The sequence below is a fragment of the Solenopsis invicta genome, chromosome 1, assembly GCF_016802725.1.
Source record: "Solenopsis invicta isolate M01_SB chromosome 1, UNIL_Sinv_3.0, whole genome shotgun sequence".
Lineage (NCBI taxonomy): Eukaryota > Metazoa > Arthropoda > Insecta > Hymenoptera > Formicidae > Solenopsis > Solenopsis invicta.
In genome coordinates this window covers 10,329,193-10,348,386 of record NC_052664.1, presented here as the reverse complement: position 1 = coordinate 10,348,386, position 19,194 = coordinate 10,329,193, and the positions used below count along the sequence as shown (strand labels likewise).

At 38.9% G+C, this 19,194-nt stretch overlaps 2 protein-coding genes and 1 long non-coding RNA gene across 3 annotated transcripts; 2 read left to right on the top strand and 1 right to left on the bottom strand.

Moving 5' to 3' along the window:
• The first annotated feature begins 7,322 nt into the window (after window positions 1–7,322).
• LOC105202192 (probable cytochrome P450 6a14) lies at window positions 7,323–9,274 on the top strand. Its single transcript, XM_039450351.1, has 4 exons — window positions 7,323–7,380; window positions 7,452–7,696; window positions 7,830–8,049; window positions 8,871–9,274. The coding sequence occupies exons 1-4, from the start codon at window positions 7,323–7,325 to the stop codon at window positions 9,032–9,034; spliced, it is 687 nt and encodes a 228-aa protein (XP_039306285.1). The 3' UTR covers window positions 9,035–9,274.
• Window positions 9,275–10,045: 771 nt separating this feature from the next.
• LOC105202191 lies at window positions 10,046–11,810 on the top strand. The gene is made up of 2 exons (XR_005574978.1): window positions 10,046–11,105; window positions 11,380–11,810. It is a non-coding gene; the product is annotated as an uncharacterized LOC105202191 (long non-coding RNA).
• A 5,315-nt stretch (window positions 11,811–17,125) lies between these two features.
• On the bottom strand, window positions 17,126–18,500 carry LOC120357999 (keratin, type I cytoskeletal 9-like). Its single transcript, XM_039450309.1, has 2 exons — window positions 18,216–18,500; window positions 17,126–17,296 (listed from the first exon to the last, which is right to left on the bottom strand). Exons 1-2 carry the CDS (start codon window positions 18,498–18,500, stop codon window positions 17,126–17,128), a joined length of 456 nt encoding a protein of 151 aa, XP_039306243.1.
• Window positions 18,501–19,194: the final 694 nt, after the last annotated feature.

The following is a 19,194-nucleotide window of genomic DNA, read 5'->3' as shown; positions in this document are numbered from 1 at the left end:
ATCATTACGTGCTCGTATCAAGATCAATTCGTGACGAGCGTTGATCACTACTCGACGGTAATTCTCGCAGAATCCCAACAGCACGTAGAGCGGAACGCAAAAGTTGAAGTAGCCATCAGCGGTAGTCAACTGTTCTTCCCAGCCAGAATTTCGCAAAATCACTCTTTTGTCGAATGACAGCGTTACATAATTTTTGAGTGAACTAGTTATGCCCACGTTTTTATTACGATCGATCTCGACACCGTCAAGTTCATATCTTATCTCGTTAAACATAAACGCAACACAATTATTTCCCAATACCACATCACCGCCGACCTTCTCAGGTTTCTTCTTGTTTGTTAGCCTCCTTTTGATATATAGAAAGCTCTCGTATGGTAATGTATACAAATCTTGTTGCTGTATGGGTATTCTTATCTTGTTGTTGTGTCCATTCGTTGTGTTTGCATACGACGAATAAGCATTGGTCTCAATCTTGACGATTCGATCCTCAGAGATTGGCTTGTCTCCGATATTTAGAATGTCAGTCATTTTTTTTTTTCAAGATTGTCGTACCGCGAATCCCAGTGATTGTAAAAATTTAGCGTTTGACGCATTGAACTTCTTCTTCTTTTCAGTTGATCGAGTCGGATTATCAATCGATAATGATGTCACCGTTTTTGTAAAGAATGCGTTATTTCTCTTTGCTCGCTCAGCTCCACTCAACACAAGTATTTCATGTGTCACAGTCACGTTATCGTTTTTGAATGTGCAACCTAACGGTAACTTCTTCTCCTCGAAAATCCAGCAATCGTCCGTTTTGATCGACAACGCGTATGGAAAAATCCGTAACGCTTCGTATGATCACTGACAAGTAAATGACTGTTGCAAGCCTTTTACTGAGCTTATATCCTGAAGGCACGCTCGGCGAAAATTCGTGGATCGTATGCAAACGCGGCCCGTTATTGCACCTGCGGTGACACTACATTTGACGCGGATGATATTTACGTTCATAATATTAATTGCCACGTCCGATTCGTGCCATCTACGTGGCTGCAGTATACGCTTCGAGAATCCCAGCAGCGATCCAATGCTGTTGGCTTAGGCACATTTGTCCGCAGAAATTTTGATCGTACGTCTGATAGGACGTTCGGTTGTATTCTATTGTAACATTGCTTCCGAAATATCGCATCAATTCTCGAGGCGGTCGAAGATTGCTAAAGCTGTTGAAATACACAACGTGGTTACTCCTCTTTGCATAAGCCACCCACTGCGTACCAGGGTCTGTGGTATCGTCTAAATGAACGATACCGCTCTCGTTTCGACGTACGCTACTCGGTAAATTATTACGCATGTACATGCCTCTAAAATACAATATGCGCATACGTTTCGCCAACTGGTTTAATTGCACGTCGGTGGTCACGCCTGTGGGCATTTTTATCGTCTTTTTGGCGTTTTTTTTTTTCTTTATTGATACGCCCTGTCCGCGTTTATACGGTCCGAGATAAATTCCTCGTCCGTATTTAAAGGTGCCAAGTATAGACCGCGACCTTGTTCCATCGCGCGATTGTGACGTTGCAGTTCTTCAAGTTAACGCCGCGCGTCTTTGCGGGCGCTTACCGCTTTCGCTACATTTGCCGCTCCACTGATCAAAGATCCTGGAACGCCTAACATTGGCAGAATCGGTAACATGCCACTTCGTTTTGCTGACGGAAGTATTCGTTTTTTCGTCGTCGTCGTTTCCCTCTTTCTTGCCTTTGCCTTCATACCTATGCCGATCTCAGTCTGGGCTTTCATCGTTGCCCAGATGGCTGCAGCGGCGGCTCTTTCGCCCAAAGTCGAGTCTTTTGCGGTAATGCGTTTCCGTGCTGACGCTGCGAGTATATTGTCAGCAGCGTGTCTATCAACGAGTTCGTTACTCTTAGAATACGCATTATTGTGTTCGCGGCACGCTGCGTCCAATGGATTTATGCCCGTGTCGCCTCTGGTTTTTTTAGCTGATTGCCCGGACCGCAAAACTGGTAGCCGGGGATATGTAACTCGAAAGGAAGCGCGTTTATCGCTAGATTCATCAAACCTCCGGTTTTGCTCGACGTTGACATTTACTGCAATCTTTTATCCTTGGTGCAGGACCGTTGATGTCCGTACGCTGCCAAGGTTGATTATAATGCTCGTTGCAGCGATGATAGGTTCGAACTTCCAGATGCACTTGTATATGTTTTGAAAGCTTTTATTATACGAGGTCGATATAGTTATCGTACACGCGTAACAGTACGACTTTAGGTATATATTGCAACTGCTCAGCGCTTAGGTCCAGAATATCGCTGGGATGTGACAGCGCGAGAAACATTTTTGATACTAAGCGACTCAAGATTTCACACATCTATAAATAGGTGCTCCACGTGTCACGCGAGTTTAATGTGAAACATGAAATTTATGCGGCAGTCGCTGACGATACGCGTCACAAACTGCGACAAAAAATTGCGAATGATGGGGGACAGCACACAGTTGCGGAAGCAGCGGTGAAATGCTACCGAGTACTATTCGCGCAATAATTGCGGGCCCATTTTTGTGCGGCAAAATTAATGTTCTTATAAGCTTGTTGGAAAGTCCGTACGGTGTACGTTTCGAGAATGTTTATATTTATTCCAAATCATTAATGCAGCCTAATCAGTATCAATATCTTAAAAATCTGTTGACATCGATCGACGAAATCGGCTACTTTACGTTCTCCAATAACAACGACGTTGTTTTACCGAGCGAGGCGCTTCCGAATTCAATCTTTGTCTTTGACGGCGTTGCGTGCGACAAGCAGGATGCGGTGAGAGAATACTTTTCAATGGACCGCCACTCGAATGTCGACTGCTTTTATCTTTGTCAAACGTACGCGAGGATACCTAAACATCTAATACGCGATAACGCTAATCTCTTAATCCTGTTTAAACAAGATGGTACCAACCTCAAATACGTTTACAACGATCATATAAACACCGTTGTCGTCGACATGTTGTACGACGAATTTTGTGCTTTGTGCCGTACTTGTTGGCAACAAAAGTATGGATTTCTAGTAATAGACAAGGACAGCACGTTTAGTAACGGACAATACAGAAAAAGATTTAACAAGTTTGCAGTACCGCAAAACGATTAGTCGTTATCGATACGTCAACGTTTGATAACGAACGTTAACATGGCGGAAAGTAACAAAAATATACGCAAGCGTGAGCAACTCGCGAGGGAGATTGAAAAAACGAGCGATGCTATCCGCGCTTTAAAAACCGGATCGAGGAGGAAATTGCGATGAAGAAACGTTTCAAGTCCATCGTCGCACCTCTGTAACAGATCGTCGAGAAATCTCAGCCGATTAAGAGAAACGCTAAAGACATGAAGACAGAAGTATTGAAAAAATATTAAGAAAATAAAATAAAGGGATAGCGACGACGACAACGACGACGACGATGGCGCATCTTACAAATTATCAAAAGCAACATCGACCAAAACGAAACGTTTTGAATAAGCGTACGACGCGATGGATCCACCAGCGATAATGTCGACACCGCGTACGATAATCGGTCCTGCAAAATCAACGAATAAGGCTCTTGACAACGTTTTCGAAACCACAGACTATTCGTTCGGAACGTCTGTTCAACATTAGATGCAAACGTTGGAAGGTCGCAAAACGTTGTTGGAGCATTTAGACCCGCTGGGTCAAAAATACATCGAAGAATTCCTCAGCGATGGTGGAAAAGAAAAAAATATAAACATCGTTTATGGCGTTTGTCTCGACAAGGATGGAATGATGTTTGGTAATAAAAAATTTGACGTGGACCACAATGAGAACATAATTGTCGATGGCAATATGCTGGCACACCCGGTCTTTACGAGTTGATTTTTAAAAGATGATTTAATTTATACTCCGATGATTTAATTTATACGGAGGACGATTTACAAAAGTACAAGAGCATATTGTTAACTACAAACGCACATAGACGCAATTACACTGCGCAGGGGGATACAAGTACAAACACGCGATTGCGCCATTGATGTCAATCGAAGATTGACACCAAAGAGAACGAATAAATCTGTAAAGGGATTACCTCGCGCTATGACATTAAACGATAATAAGATAGATTATGTGCACTGGGAAGTAGAAGGACTATGCCTGTCACCTCCGGGACTTACCCTTATCTTTGTTTACATAAACAATGATAGAGGTTATCTGTTTACATAAACAGAGATGACTGTTATCTGTTTATAAATAGAGATAATAGTCATCTATTTATGTAAATAGATAGCCGTGGGGGTGGATGGGGGAACCCTCGTTGCGTCGTAGTTAGAATCGGTATAATATATATCGGTATAATATATAATTCGCGTCGCGCAATATCGCGGGCCTGACGTCACTCGCGAGCTTGAAAGTTGCGGCGCGCAATATTGTTGCGCGCGGGCCTAACGCAGTGTTTGCGGAACTGAACGCCGCCGCTGCTGTGTGAGACAAAGAATATAATAAAAAATTTTGTAAACTCACCACTTCGTCCTCCTTCACTTGCCTGCCACTACCTCTCCGTCGCCAGCGCAGCGGCCCGCCGTCGCCTTCCTGCAGCTACCTCCGCCGCCACCACTACCACCATCACCACCACCACTACACCCACCATCACCACCATCGCCACCACCACTCACCACTAATTATATCTTTCGTCGTCCTCCTCCTCCTCCTCTTCGCAGATATCGAGCACCTCGGATCTTACCAAATTAAACATATTGTCTCTAACGCTTTTTGTCATATATATTGTCGCAAGTAATTTATATTGCCGTGGCGGCTTATCGCGTAAAAGACAGAACGGAAGGTCTGTGTGTCGATTGTGTAAATGTTTTAGATAGTGAAGGTCGATTTCAAGAATATACCCAATGGGTGAATCCAAATTGATCGTTTAAGTCAAAATTGTTGACGTCTTCGACCCATTTAAATTTGCCATATAGTAATGGTTAACATATTGCCCACCTGTAAAGATTGTTGACGTCATTATAATAGTCGAGATAAACCGTTTGTTTATATGACGTAGATCCTTAAAAAGGACCGCATGGCCCTTTGCTGGCACTCAGTTAGTCAGTCTGTTTGCAAATATTTTCGAAGCTAGACGCTATTACTACATGATCAAAGTGAGCATCATAAACTGCCGAGACTGTAGATGATTTTTTCGGCCCGTGCAATGACTGTGTACACGTGCGATGGGCGATTAATATACAATGTGGTTTTCCGGGGAGGCAACCAACCCCCCTACTCCTTCCCGTGCAGAAGTACGGTCAACCATTCACAAAGTGACGCATGTACTTGAGACGCTCGCGGTGACGCTGCTTGATGTTCGGTCACTACGTTTAAGGTGGATACTGGGCTCTCCAAGAGAACGAGAATTATACTGCCAGGAGGCACTTCTGGCCGGATAACCTAATTATAAAGCTGAAGAAGTAGGCTCACACCGGGAGGTAGTATACAAACCCTCCGAAATTCTTGAGGTAAGTTATCTTTTCTATATTTATTGAACTTATTAACTTCTAAAATTTTTTATTAATTATTTTAATTCTAACAATCAGAATTCGGAGGAGGAGGATTCGAAGGAGGAGTTCGACCGCCACGCCTATAAATGTCAGGAAGATCTTAATTTTGAAGAAATTATACACTCTTTAAATTTTTTTACTTGTAAAAAACTACATATTTTTAAATATTTGTAAAATTTTTTTTTTATTTTTTAATAAATTGAAATATATTACTATAATTATATATTCACGTTAAAAATTATTTTTTTCCTTATTCTTGTCTGCTTTTTTTTTAATCCGTATACCCCGTATTTAATAAGTTACAAAAACGCATGCGAGCGCTAGGAAAGAAAGCAAGCGCGCAGAGAGAACACATGCGTTAGCACCAAAAGTGGTGGTTGTGGTGGAGCGGCGACGGATGGCAGCGGTGGTGAGCGCTAGCGGGTAGCAGCGTTAGTGAGTGGCGGCAGGCGCTGTACGGCGGTGGGCGGTGGTGGCAGGCTGATAGCGGCGGCGCCAGCGGGCAGCGGTGGACCCGCACCAGGCCTGTATGTACTCCCTCCCGGCACCAGAAAATTAGGAGTAAGAAAAAGGTGGTGGCGTGCGATGGTAGCAGGCAGATGGCGATAACGATGGCAGGCGGCAGCGGCAATGGTGAAGGGCAGTGGTGGCAATAAAGGAGGAGGACCGGTAAATTATTTTAAATTATTTACTTATTATTTTTTTATTTGCATATTTCGCAGATAAAAAAAATAAAAAGTAATTAAAAAAAAATTTACCGGCGACGGCGGGTGGCGTTAGACCCGCGCGCTTCCGCGAAATTTGCCGCGAATGATAATACTTAGGCCAGTTCAAATTTAGACGAGGGTTCTTCTCCTTCATCCCCTCCTCTCCCTAGCGGTTACGATTCGTTTATAGGTATGCCGCCAACAAAGCACTTCTGTTTTTATAAACATGGGCCGGTACACTGCTTGTCAAAACTGATAATAGTACTGCCACGTGCGTGAATCATACTCCCGCAATCTATTCCTTCGCATCCAAAGTTCCTCCGTACACTTTACTCCCCCTCGTTTCTCTTGGATTTGAATCGGCCTAGAACTGCTACTACCGGAAATGCAAAGTGTGGAATTTGCAATTGTGCATAAGCAGCGTACGATTGACGCAAATACGACTATGATCATCGCAAAGGCCTAATGCTCCACGATAGCCGAAATGCCAAAACTATAAGTTAGGCTACCTAATTATAAACAGCAGGAAATTCTTAATGTAAAGTACGAGCGGCACGTGCGTGCTCCGCAATAAGTTGATCACTCGATACTCCGCAACACGTCCAGCGGCCGAATGCATGATCCGTTCATCGCGATTTAATTATATTAAAAAGGGAAACCGTTTGTAATAACGTTTGGGAAATAAAAGTGTTAATAAGAAAGTGAGAGTGTTATTCGCCCATGCATCCTCCTCCAAGTGATCTCTTCGTGGGTTCCAACCCTTAAGACGGACCGAATCCCAAACTTTTTATCTTGTTGCATCCAAAGGTACATTCTTTTATCACGTAGTTTTTCAACACAAGCAAATCTGCTTAAAACGTAAATAACAACGAGTAAATATGCGTAATTATCATTATAATTTTTAATTGCACGTAGATTTACAATATCTGGGAGGCTATTACGGTTCCTGAAACGAGGTAAAAATTACAAAAGTCAGCAAATTCACTAATTGTTGATCAATGAAGTTATAAATATTCTAGTAAATTTGCTCTGTTACGTCCTGAATCCTCGAGTAAGTCTCAACGTTAATTTATATTACGAGAGACTATGGAGAGGCTTAAAGTAGGACGGAACAAACCGTTGGTCTCGAGCACACATGTTATAGGTATGGTGACCATATTTTTGAAGAGGAAATAAAGCCAGCTGACTATAGTCAGATTCTGCATAAAGGATGACTTTTTGCCTTCTTCGCAGCTGGCTTCGAAACTTCCGCGTCGATAGCAACATTCGCTTTATACGAATTAGCTCAATACCATGATATACAAGACAAACTTCGTAATGAAATCGACGAAGTTTTAAAAGAGCATGGTGATTTAATCTACGGCGTTCTAAACAACATGACGTATCTTCAAAATGTAATAGATGGTAAGTATACAGACATGTATATCACCGCAATGGCCTTCTACATTTTTAACAAGGCAGTAAAAATTTAATTATCTCGTTATTTATATATATGTTTATACAATTTGCTTGTATAGAAAAGCTGTTTCTTCCTCTACTTTTTCTTACATATTACAGAAACTTTAAGGAAATATCCTCCTGTTCCTGTCTTGAATTTGCACCAAGGAAATAGACCTACCTACGAACCCAACTACGAACATTCGCGTACCAAAAGAGACATTAATTGTTATACCGGTACTTGGAGTGCATCGAGATCCGTCGATATATCCGGATCCCGATAATTTCGACCCTGAGCGCTTCAACAAAGATATAGAAGAGAAAAGGCATCGCTATGCCCACATGCAATTCGGGCAAGGTCCACGAAATTGCATTGGTGAGAATTTACGTGACAATTGTCAGTATAATATTGTCGCACAACTTTTTGCCATATAAAATTTCTGCGCGACGCGTCATTAAGCAAACACCATTAAGAACAAAAAGCATGTACAAAATAGTTCTGTCTATTATGTCTGTTCTGCATTTGCTTCTTTCATATTTTATTCGTTTACCATTAAAGTGTTGCGCATAACTGGTGTATCGGTAACAAGGAAATTAATGAAGTGGTGCATACGCAAAGCTCCAACGGTAAACAAAAATATTCTTAGCAGACAAAATCAGAATACTCGTACTTTAGAATCGTTACATAACATTTTTTGCAAAATTTGACACTATTTTGATAAATGATGTTGTATACATTTTTCTAACACATATAAGGAAAATTAATAAATTCAATTTATATTCCGATTTTTCCTAATGCTAATTGTTTAAAACTTTTATAATTTTCTTATATTTCTATAATTTTGATATTGTTTGATGTTATTTTAATAATAATTCTTGAATTAACTACGCAAATAATGTTTTATGAATACGATTCAATAAGATATATATTTGAAATTACATTTAATTAGAAAATGTTAATTCAACTATCATTCTTTCTTCCATTTCTTCTCTCCCTTACACTTTCACAAAAATATTGTAAAAATATTTAATTATTGTTTTAATTTTGTACAATTTTTGTATTGTAATTTTCATATATTGTATTAAAAAAATCAATAAATATTCTTTAAATAATAAATAAAAAATCTTTGCAAAGCCATTTATGTAAATGTTTTGCAATTATCAATTATTAATACTATTAATATCTTTGATTTTCAGGTATGCGATTTGGATACTTGCAAACGAAAATTGCACTCGTGAGTCTTTTATCGAAGTACAAATTCCAACTTCACTCCCGGACCCCGGTGCCGCCTAGTTTCAACGAGAGATGTTTAGTTCTCGAAGCAAAAACTGGTGTACATCTTATTATCGAACCACGATAAAGTCCATTTTTGCTTGTACGAACGTAGTTTCCTGACTTATTTCATTTACAAGGCATATATGTATATCAAAATAGAAATCAGATAGTAAGACAAACCTATTTGTTAATGTATATTTGTTCTGTGGTATGAATATTGGTTGATGACTTACGAGGAAACTAATCGCCTCAATTTTGAAATAATGCTCTTATTAAAATTTAATAATTACTTTAATAATGATAAATATTTTTAATAGGATTATATTTTATCGATACATCATATATAAGGTTATATTTTACATTATACGTAAAATCATATTTATAATAAATTAATCATAAAATGTAAAAATTGTAAAAGAATACATATCTATGTAAAAAGCAATATCTTTTGTTTTATTTCATATAAACTTAAATTATAAATAAAACGAAAAATTCATTGCACACAAATAAAATTATATAATTTCATAAAAATAATGTAATACTTTTCATTTTATTAATATTTTTTGTTTCAATAATACTTTTAATAATGTAATATTTTGTATTTGAAAATACTTCGAAGCATAGTTACATTTAATTATTAATATTCTGAATATGTAGGTGATTGTACGATCTCCGTGGAGGATTTAGTGTATTATCATTGTTGTAAATATGTTAATAAATTTATTGGTGGATAAAGAAAAATCTTACAAATATTAATTTATTTACCTTTATTCCACTTTATAATAAGAATCCGCAAGAGAACAAAATGTTAGAAATTTCTCAATTTTAGGGCAATTTCAGAGACGTAAGTAATAAAAAAAGAAAGAAATAAAATTGCAAAAATGTCTTAATAAACATAGAAAAAAATGTTAGAAATAAAAATAGAAAGAAAGTGAAATACAGAAAAAGAAATATATGAAGGTTTAGAAAATAATATTGAAAAGCTTTACCAAAAAATAAAAATATGAAATTTTGCATGTAAAAATTCTCTTAAAAGTTTCGTGTAAATTCGGATTACCAATTTACGTTTAATATCAAAATGAGAATTAATTTCAAACCAAAAGGATTAATCTTTATATATTTGTCAATTGTCATATAACAATCCATAGTGATCGTTTAAGCGAAAAATAAACTTAATTTTTTCACCACATGATTTCGTTTGGTATTGTAACGAGTTTATTCACACTTTCGTAAGTGTAGTCACCGTGACAAACACGCATATAGCCACTCGCGTGTACGTCGTTACATCGTCACTAAGCGCGCGTATTTTCATCTCGACAACGCTTAAGGGCAGCCACCCTGAATCTGAAGACGTCGCCGTGGAGCAACTATCCTGCGTCTTGACCTTTCATTTGATCTTCGACTTGAAATGGAGCGAAAGACGGTTTGTATACTACCGAACTAGTACTCTCTAAATCTGAATCAGTGAAAAAGTCACTGATTGAATCAGTAACGCCATATATTATTAATGAATCAGTTAAACGGAGCCGAATTCGCTATGCAAATAGTGAGACCGATGTGACACACTGATTTGCCAGCGCTTATGTCGTTAATCAATCACTTACTTATTAGTGACTTTAGAATGACGCCCTTGTCCATGCATTTATTATTATATTACTTATAATAAAGCGACGATTTAATAGATTTATATGTTCAGTAAAATTATCAGGCGAGATGATTAATTCGTGCATTTTTCGCATGTACATCTAGTCACGAAGCATATTTATGTCATTACATTTCGTGATATGACGTGTTTGCTAACCTATGAAACAGTCGTCAACTTTAACAGTTATATCTTGGTTTGGAGGGCAGAACAATGCTTATTTCTGCCAGATTTTTTTGTTTCGTACAAAAAAACGCATCGAATTAATGTATTATAATTTTATCAAAATTGGAGGCCTCTATACTGTATAATTATTAACGATACATTAAGTGCTTCATTATGCACGTAATATGTTCAAAGTTGTGAATCTCAATACTCATTTCAATGTATTTCAGATATTTTTCCATTATTAAAAGATTAGCTATGGCTTATATTATGGATTGATCGCCAGAAGAAGTTTCCAAAAAAATATTAGGTCTTACAAAAGACGGACTTGCTGCTAATGCTTTTTTAGGTGAGCATATTCTGCATAAGTGAGCTTATATTTTTTATTCAGAGGGTTTTCGTATAATATTTATTTATAGCTATAGTCATATACTTGATTTTTATCATATTTTATCATTTTTTTTCTCCAAAAAAGAGATCATTAAAATTTTTTATGACCTTTTGTTAGGAAAATCCTTTTTTCCTGTAGATGAAACTCACTCGGTACTATCTCTCTTAGATGAATTTAACGAGTAACATTGTTTGACTAAATTTCGGTATCAAAGAGCAGTATTTTATTACAGCATTTCATAAAAGGTAAAATGGATCGTTTAAATTGTTATAAGTGTCACCGTAATGTCTGCAATGGATTGAATGGTTTAACGCGGCATTTACAAGATTATCACGGACTTACAATTTATCGACGAATAGAGAACGGTTTTGAATGTAATCAAGATGGATGTCGTCGAAAATTGTTGCTTACGCCACACAATACAGACCAGATATTATAAAAAAAAGACTGAAAAGACCTCCCTCTTAATGATGGTGAGTGTTTTAGAATAATAAAAATTGTTTCTACTTACTGTTAAATGTTGTATACAAAATTTGTATATAAAATTTGTAATTAAAATTCATATCAAAAATTATTATTGAGCACTAAGATCCGCTTTCCACCGGTGTTGATACACTTCCTGATCATAATAGGTTATTGTTATAATAAAACGTGAAAATTTTTAAATTATGCGTGTCTTTTTCTTTTTATTACATCTTTATTTACGATCTCTAATTGTTCTGAATCTGCTTTTGCCTTGGTCAAGTTGTTCACAAAAGAATTACGGTACACAACGCCAAAAAAATGCCAAGAAAAAAGTGAGTAATTCTGTCATTTTCTTTCACTTTACACAGATGTTAACAGTTTTTAAAGATAATTTCACACATCCGCCTTATTTCAGTTGTACAATAATGAAAATAACAGTACTTTTAATGTCAAAGTACCAAATCCCAATCTAATTAAAATTTTTCCGGTATGTATGTTTAAAACTTTTTTATGTCATCATGTATCTAGGATAAAGAAGGGGCGTATATTAATAATTATATATACATTTTTGTTCTATAGGAAAGGACAAATCTCTTTTATATCGAACAAAATTTAAGGGCTGAGGCAAAGAGTAACACGCAGCTCTATATTATGTGTATCCAAGGTCGACAAATGACGACTTTCTTTGTTCGCAACAAGCAACTTCGGTCGCAGCATTTGATCTTTTATGTAAAACATATAAAAACACTCCACATTTCATATCCAGTTTTACTTGCCCCCCACCCCCTCATTGCCTCTGGATTAGAACTGTCATAGACTTACTACTGTCGGAGCCGATGGACAGGTTGGCTGCGGATTCGCTTGTTCCGGTGATTGTGTCGACGCTTCGCGGCAACTCAAGATTTGTTTTTGTGTAGGCCTCGCTGACCTTCCACTATAATTAACGCGGTTTAATTTTGACGACGTTCTAAGACAAAACTACCGTTTCTCTTTTTTTTTCTCTCTCTCCACTTAAGAAATAAATAGATAAAAATTATCATGAAACTAGCCGAGAGTGAGGGAGGGGGAACGAGTTTTAATCAGATTGCAAAATAAATGTGATCAAGTTGTAAATAAGGGGGAGAGAAGTGGAATCTCTTAAGTCGGAATGACACCAAAGCCCGATCAGACCCGAAAAGGGTTAAACCAGAATTACGAATTAAATCCCTTGAGTCAGATCGACACCAGAGCTCGATCAGACCCGAAAAGTGTTAAAAGGGAAGAAAAAGAGGAGGGTAGTTAATTAAATCACGTAAGATCTAAATAAGAAAGAGAGAAGGGGGGCTTGTATGCCGCTTAGATAATTTGGTCACTTACTTTTCGATTGAGTCGGTCTTAGGAGATGGTCTTATTGGTTTAGGTTCCAGATAGGCTGGCGGCACAGATGATCGGACTAGGCCTTTTGATACTCGTCAAAGTTCTCGTGAACAGGATTAAAGTGACCGCGACCACTAGGTGGTGTACCAAAACTGACACTTAGGAAAAATGAGCAGCAAGTCATGCTCCGGGCTCTGTGCAGCCCTTTTTATATCAAAAAGCGTGGGTGAATCAAAACTTTTTGATCCCCCATCAGCTCGGCCAAGTCCAATCAAGATCTTTTTAGTTTGTCTAATCACATTTTGATTGGTCAAAAGGTGTCGGTGTCGTCAAGAGATGGGAGTAGGTTATTTGGGTTACGATTCCCATATGTGGTCTTGGCGGCAAGACTAATTCTTGCATGGAGCATGTCGATCGCCAAATTTATGATTTTGCAAATGAGAAGTGTTTGATTCAATATGACAGTCGGCGTGACTACCTGTCACATTGAAGCTTCACTTCCTTTGCTAGCCAGTGCAAAGTCTTCGCATTGGGTCGTTGCGAATTTCAAGACCTCGTTCCGACATCCGCCGGCAACGCGTTGATCTTCAAAGTCGCGAACGTGTGCAAATGAGAAGTGTTTACTTTACCATGGCATCTGATACGATAGCTGCCTATATCGCACTTTTCGCTGGATGGTACCCGTTGCAGGCTTCCGGTGCGATTCGGTGCGAGAGCCTACGCGAGTTTTGTATCAAGCGCATCGAGCCACCCCGAGACTTTCTACCGACAATATAAGTGAAGAAAAAGAATCGTGGAGCTTGGACGTAACAGCTCACTTTGGTAATTTTCACCTTGTTTTCCAGAACTGTAATAGCTCCCATGACTCCCATAAATTATCGATATTGTACAAACTGTAAGGGGTGTTTACGATAACTAATCGGATCTCGGATTGAATTGAACAATGGTACTCAACCTAGGTATAGAAAATTTCCCTAGACTCGGATTGACAATTGCTGTCTCAAATGTAATCCAATTGATGATGAAAGCGTGGAGACGCAGAAGCACGCTTGAAAAGTAAATCTCTTTATTTTTTTAAAATAATTTTTTTAAAACACAAAAAATCCAAGATAAAATTAAAAAGAATGATTTAAATTTAAATTTATTGCAATATTTTTTGTCTAAACACCGTTTAAATTTCTGTTCGTAAAAATTAATTAAACTATTCTAAAGTTTGTGGTTATATCGGAAACGAATCAAAATTTATTAAACAATTATTAATCGTTAGATTAAAGCGTATCATATTAAAGCGTATCATATAATATTTGTATTATAATTCTCCTGGTGATAAGGAACCATCGTTCATAGTTCGCGTCTAGTTGGAGACACGGGTTTCGGAACGCTTCGCCGATCATTGGCTGATTGGAAACGACGCTATCGCTGATTTGCTACTTAATATTTCGCAGATTGACGTTGGCTCTCGCCCGGTATTCCTACGCCCGCGATCGCGCTTGTCCGCACCGTCATGCATGATGAGGACGGAAGCGTCATTATTGCATCAAAGATGATCGACGTGTAAAATCCCGCGCAATTTGTCTGAACATTTCTTTTTATAAGAGTTAACAAATTTGTAGTGCGTTGTCCTTCCTGTGAAGCAATAAATCCGATTTTAACCAAGAGAAAGTGCGAGTGTTATTTTCTCGACTGCATTGTCACCGAGGAAACCCAGCGACACGTGCAGAAGCGAATTATGTATTGGCGCAGAATCCGCCATTTTCACAACAATATTTTACACTGTGAGCAGATCTCTTACGGGTCCGACCTAGAAATTTCCGGACCACTACACGAATTCCACTACAGAGGTGGCTCAAGGATTTTCCGAACAGTGAGTCTCTGAACATTCACTCCCCTTTTTTTTTATTTATTATTTTCTTTTCCTTTTTTATTATTTAAAATTTAATCATTCTCAAGTGAGAAATTCGCGCTCCCGTCCAGAGCCATTTGCCGGGGTTCGATACTTCTTTGACGCCACTTACGAGAACTTCTCTTGAACTACTCAGGAACCCGAACAACCCTCGCGATATTTTCAACCCCCTTCACCCACTCTCTCAACATCTTCGACACTCACATACTCCTCAATCTCGAGTAGTCCTGCTTCTCCAGCAAATTCCACCGCTAGCGTGGAATTCCTATACGAAAAGATTTATCTATGATCTTCTCCCCCCTCCCCCACTCCCAGTATAGAAATACTGGAAGAAATCCCTTACGAACCTCCCCATTTTCGATTTTATTTCACTCCCGGTCCTCACCAGACGTTGGAGTCACTCGTCACGTCATATCCCGTCACTCCATCCCCTCTCCCCGAAGGCACGTATGCCCTCGGTCCTCATGAATTTGTTTTCGAAGAGCTTCGCTCCGTTCTTCCGAACCTCCCACCCGAAGCCACGATTCCAGTCTCTCTCCCCTCTACCTATTCAAATTTTCACCTTGTCCCCAAGAACGCATTTTTAAATCTTTTTCCCCCAAGCTCCGCCGTCATCAACGAAATTCTAGAATAATAAATTTATCTCAACATATTGCTTCCAATCCCCTGCTCACACACACACACACACACACACACACACACACACACACACACACACACACACACACACACACACACACACACACACACACACACACATATAAACTAAACTTAAGTTGCACTCTAATAAATAGAATAACACGATAAAAATTGTATTTCGAGTAATAAGAAACCTCTATTTTATTAGCATTATATACGTTATCTTTATATACAATAATAATTGTATAGCTATAAGGTCAAATAAATGTAATCATCACTATTTTAATCTTTTTGGGAAGTGTTAGAATAAAATCAATGTCCATTTAATAATTATCTCATTTATTCACTGACCTTCCATCATCTCTCGCTCTGAATAAAAAGATTGCACTTAGTCCTATCCCGAGCTAAAACGATTAAATTCTTTGGCTCAAAAAGGGACTGACTGGGGCGTGAAATAGGATATCGGTCGTAGGGTCTCTCGACATACTGACCCATATCTGAATTTTTCACGCCCTTGACTCATGCCCGCCCTCCTTAACACGCGGGTACGAGTATTGTTTGTTACGTTCTTCCTTGACCTCCCTTTTCCTTTATAATCACGATAAACCCCTTTTATCACTAGGCTGGACGTAACATTCAATTGCTCGCATTTTTTTTATATATTAAACAGGAAAGGCGGACAAGGGAAATCATTTTTAGATTTAAAGTATGTATTAAAATTTAACATTTATTTTTTTAAATTACAAATTCTACAAAATATATTTAATTTTTTTATTTTGTAAAATGATCTCCTGAGTTAGCTCCGTCACTCCTAGCCGTTTTTCAAGGATTTAAAGAGATGTCCCTTGTCTCCATCGTTTTTCTACTTATAGTTTTATTCTGTAACGTAAAAATAGGAAAAAATTTAATATCAGAACGTGATATACATATGTTACGTCCTGCGGAGTAACGATTCTTTCCTTCGCAACCAGCGGATATTCTAATTAACGGGCGAGCGACGGTGATCTCACCCCGATCCCAAGAATACGGTGGCTCTCACGGCAATAACCGGATGTCACGAATTAAGTATTTATAAATTCATCAATTAAGGAGATCTGAGGTGACACCGTTGCTCGATACCGGAAACACCCAAGATAGTAAAATCAGGGAGCTGGAAGACGCACGTATGCATCCCTTTGAGTTCTGATGCCCGACACCCGCATAGCAACAAATCAAAGAATTTTTTGACATTTAATGCTTCTGAGAGTTCAATTGTCAAACCTGCCGCTTTCTCGGATAACAATTACCGAGGAATATAAAAAAGTCGTAAAAGTAAATATTGCAGGTGGGTGTATTAATGAATAAAGTGGTGCACACGGCCCTCGAAGGGACAAAGGGAATCATAGATGAAAAATAGTATAAATAGGTGCGTCTTCTAGCGGAGCGCACAGTACACAGTTCACTTCAGACAGTTCAGTTCAGAGCAGTCTAGTCCGAATCGCAGTTCCGTGGTATCTTGCATGCCCGAGTTCTGCGACTCTCGGATCCGCGGCCTCTAAACTCGTGCGGAGCGCAAATCTCGGTCGGAAAGGTGCTATGGTGAAAACCGGCATATCCGGGATCTGGCGACCGTTCTCTATCGCACTCGCAATTTTGGCTGACTGGAAAGTGCTATAGTGAGGGCGGGCATATTTGGGATCTGCCAACCATTCTCCATCGCACCTGCAATCCTTTTGGCTGAATTGTTCGTCTCCCGCTGAGTCCGGCCCCAGTTTGGAGGTCTGCGGCCCGAGAGTACCACATTTGTCTATGTACCACATAGAGTACCACTCTAACAGTTTAACCAACAAGTAGTAAGTTTCAATCATAAGTTTATCTTTCCTGACGGGCTTTTCTCTCTTACGGGTGATTTATACATATTCACATTACAATTTCCCCTCCGAATCGAATCGAGCTCTGTTTGAATCAATTCAACCTTGATTTCCATTCTGGATTAAATCGAGTTTCGGCTCGTTTTGATTCTACGAAATTTATACTCTTATTCTTCTGCATTGAATCAACCTCTGTTTGATTCGATTCAACCTTGATTTCCATTCTGGATTAAATCGAGTTTCGGCTCGATTTGATTCAAAGAAATTTAGACTTTCTGGATTTGAATCGCCCTCCTCCGATTCGATTCAGACTTACACTATTTTCTAATTCAACTACCTTCCCATCCCCTCTCCCCAGCTAAAAATCTTTTTTTTTATTTTTATTTTTTTATTCTTTTTTTTTCTTCTTTCTCTTTCGTATATTAGAGAGAAAAGGGGGTCAAACATTTGTGTTATTTTCGTTCTAGTGAATAACCATATTCCACCCAAAATACACAAAAATAAGTCTCGCGCCGGAGCCCGCCACCGTCGGAATCGCAGAAACCGGAGAGCAAGAAAGCTTGCTGCGTCGCTCCCTTCTGAAGCAATACCGTTTATCGCTAACTTATTTAAATTAGGAACCTTACATAACAAACAATTCAATATCTAGATAACTTCCGGTAACACACCCACCAATTCTTTCGCTGAACCCTCTTACTCTCCAGTCGCTTTCGACGAAGAGGAACCGTCAACCCCCTCCGAACAAGTAAATTCACCCGCTGAACCCTCTTACTCTCCAGTCCCTCTCAACGAAGAGGAACCGTCAACCCCCTCCGAACACGTAAACTCCCCCGCCTCTATTTCGAGTCCACTCACGTATAGGATCTTCCCCGATTCCCCTATCTCCCTGTCTCCACCTCCAAACGAGGTTCCGGACTTTGGGGAGGACGGATTTCTGCGGAGATCTCCGAGCCCCGGGTTCCTCGATCTCGAGGAGGAGGAAGAAGCTCCCTTAGAGCCTCCGATCTTCGGATCCCACGATCTCGAGGATGGACCTCCTCCCCCTTCTCCTGTCCCCAGCGTGGAATATCTAGACGAGCTTCCACCACTTCCACCTCGTTTGTTTTTCGCTCCTAGCCCCCTCCAGTCGTTAAACGCCATCTGTCCTCCCTTTGTGTTCCAATCCCCTCCCTCCTGGCGCATTTTCAGTAGGGCCTGACCAGGTCGATCTGGAAACCGTTCGCGCCTACCTTTCCCACCTCTCTCCTGACGGAACTATTCCCGTCTTCTTCCCCCACACGTACCCAAATTATTATTTAGTCCCGAAATTAATGTTCCTCAACCATTTTCGCTTCAATTTCGCTACTGTAAGAGAAATTAGAGAATAATATTTCTAGATAATATGGACACAATTACACATACACACGTGCGCATACCCTGTTCGTTACACTAGTATAGAATATTATAAATGTAAATATATATATATATATATATATATATATATATATATGAAAAATATATATATGTATGTATATGTATATATAAATGTGTATAATTGTAATTGTTAATCTCGAGCTTTGTATCACTAGTCTGCGGATTTTTTCGTTTTTTTTTTATTTTTTACTAAATTGTGTTCTTTAACAGCTCTAATCTGTAATAAATTACTTTTACATAGAATTAAATTCTTTTTTTTTCTCATATATATATATATTTATCTTTTTTTTTTTAAATAAATCGATGATTGATTATAAGGAACTTGATTAATTTCTCAACCTGACTCATCATCCCTCGCTCTATTAAGCCAAGCACTAGGTCCGAAATAAAGCAATTAAATTTGCTGCCTCAAAACAGGACC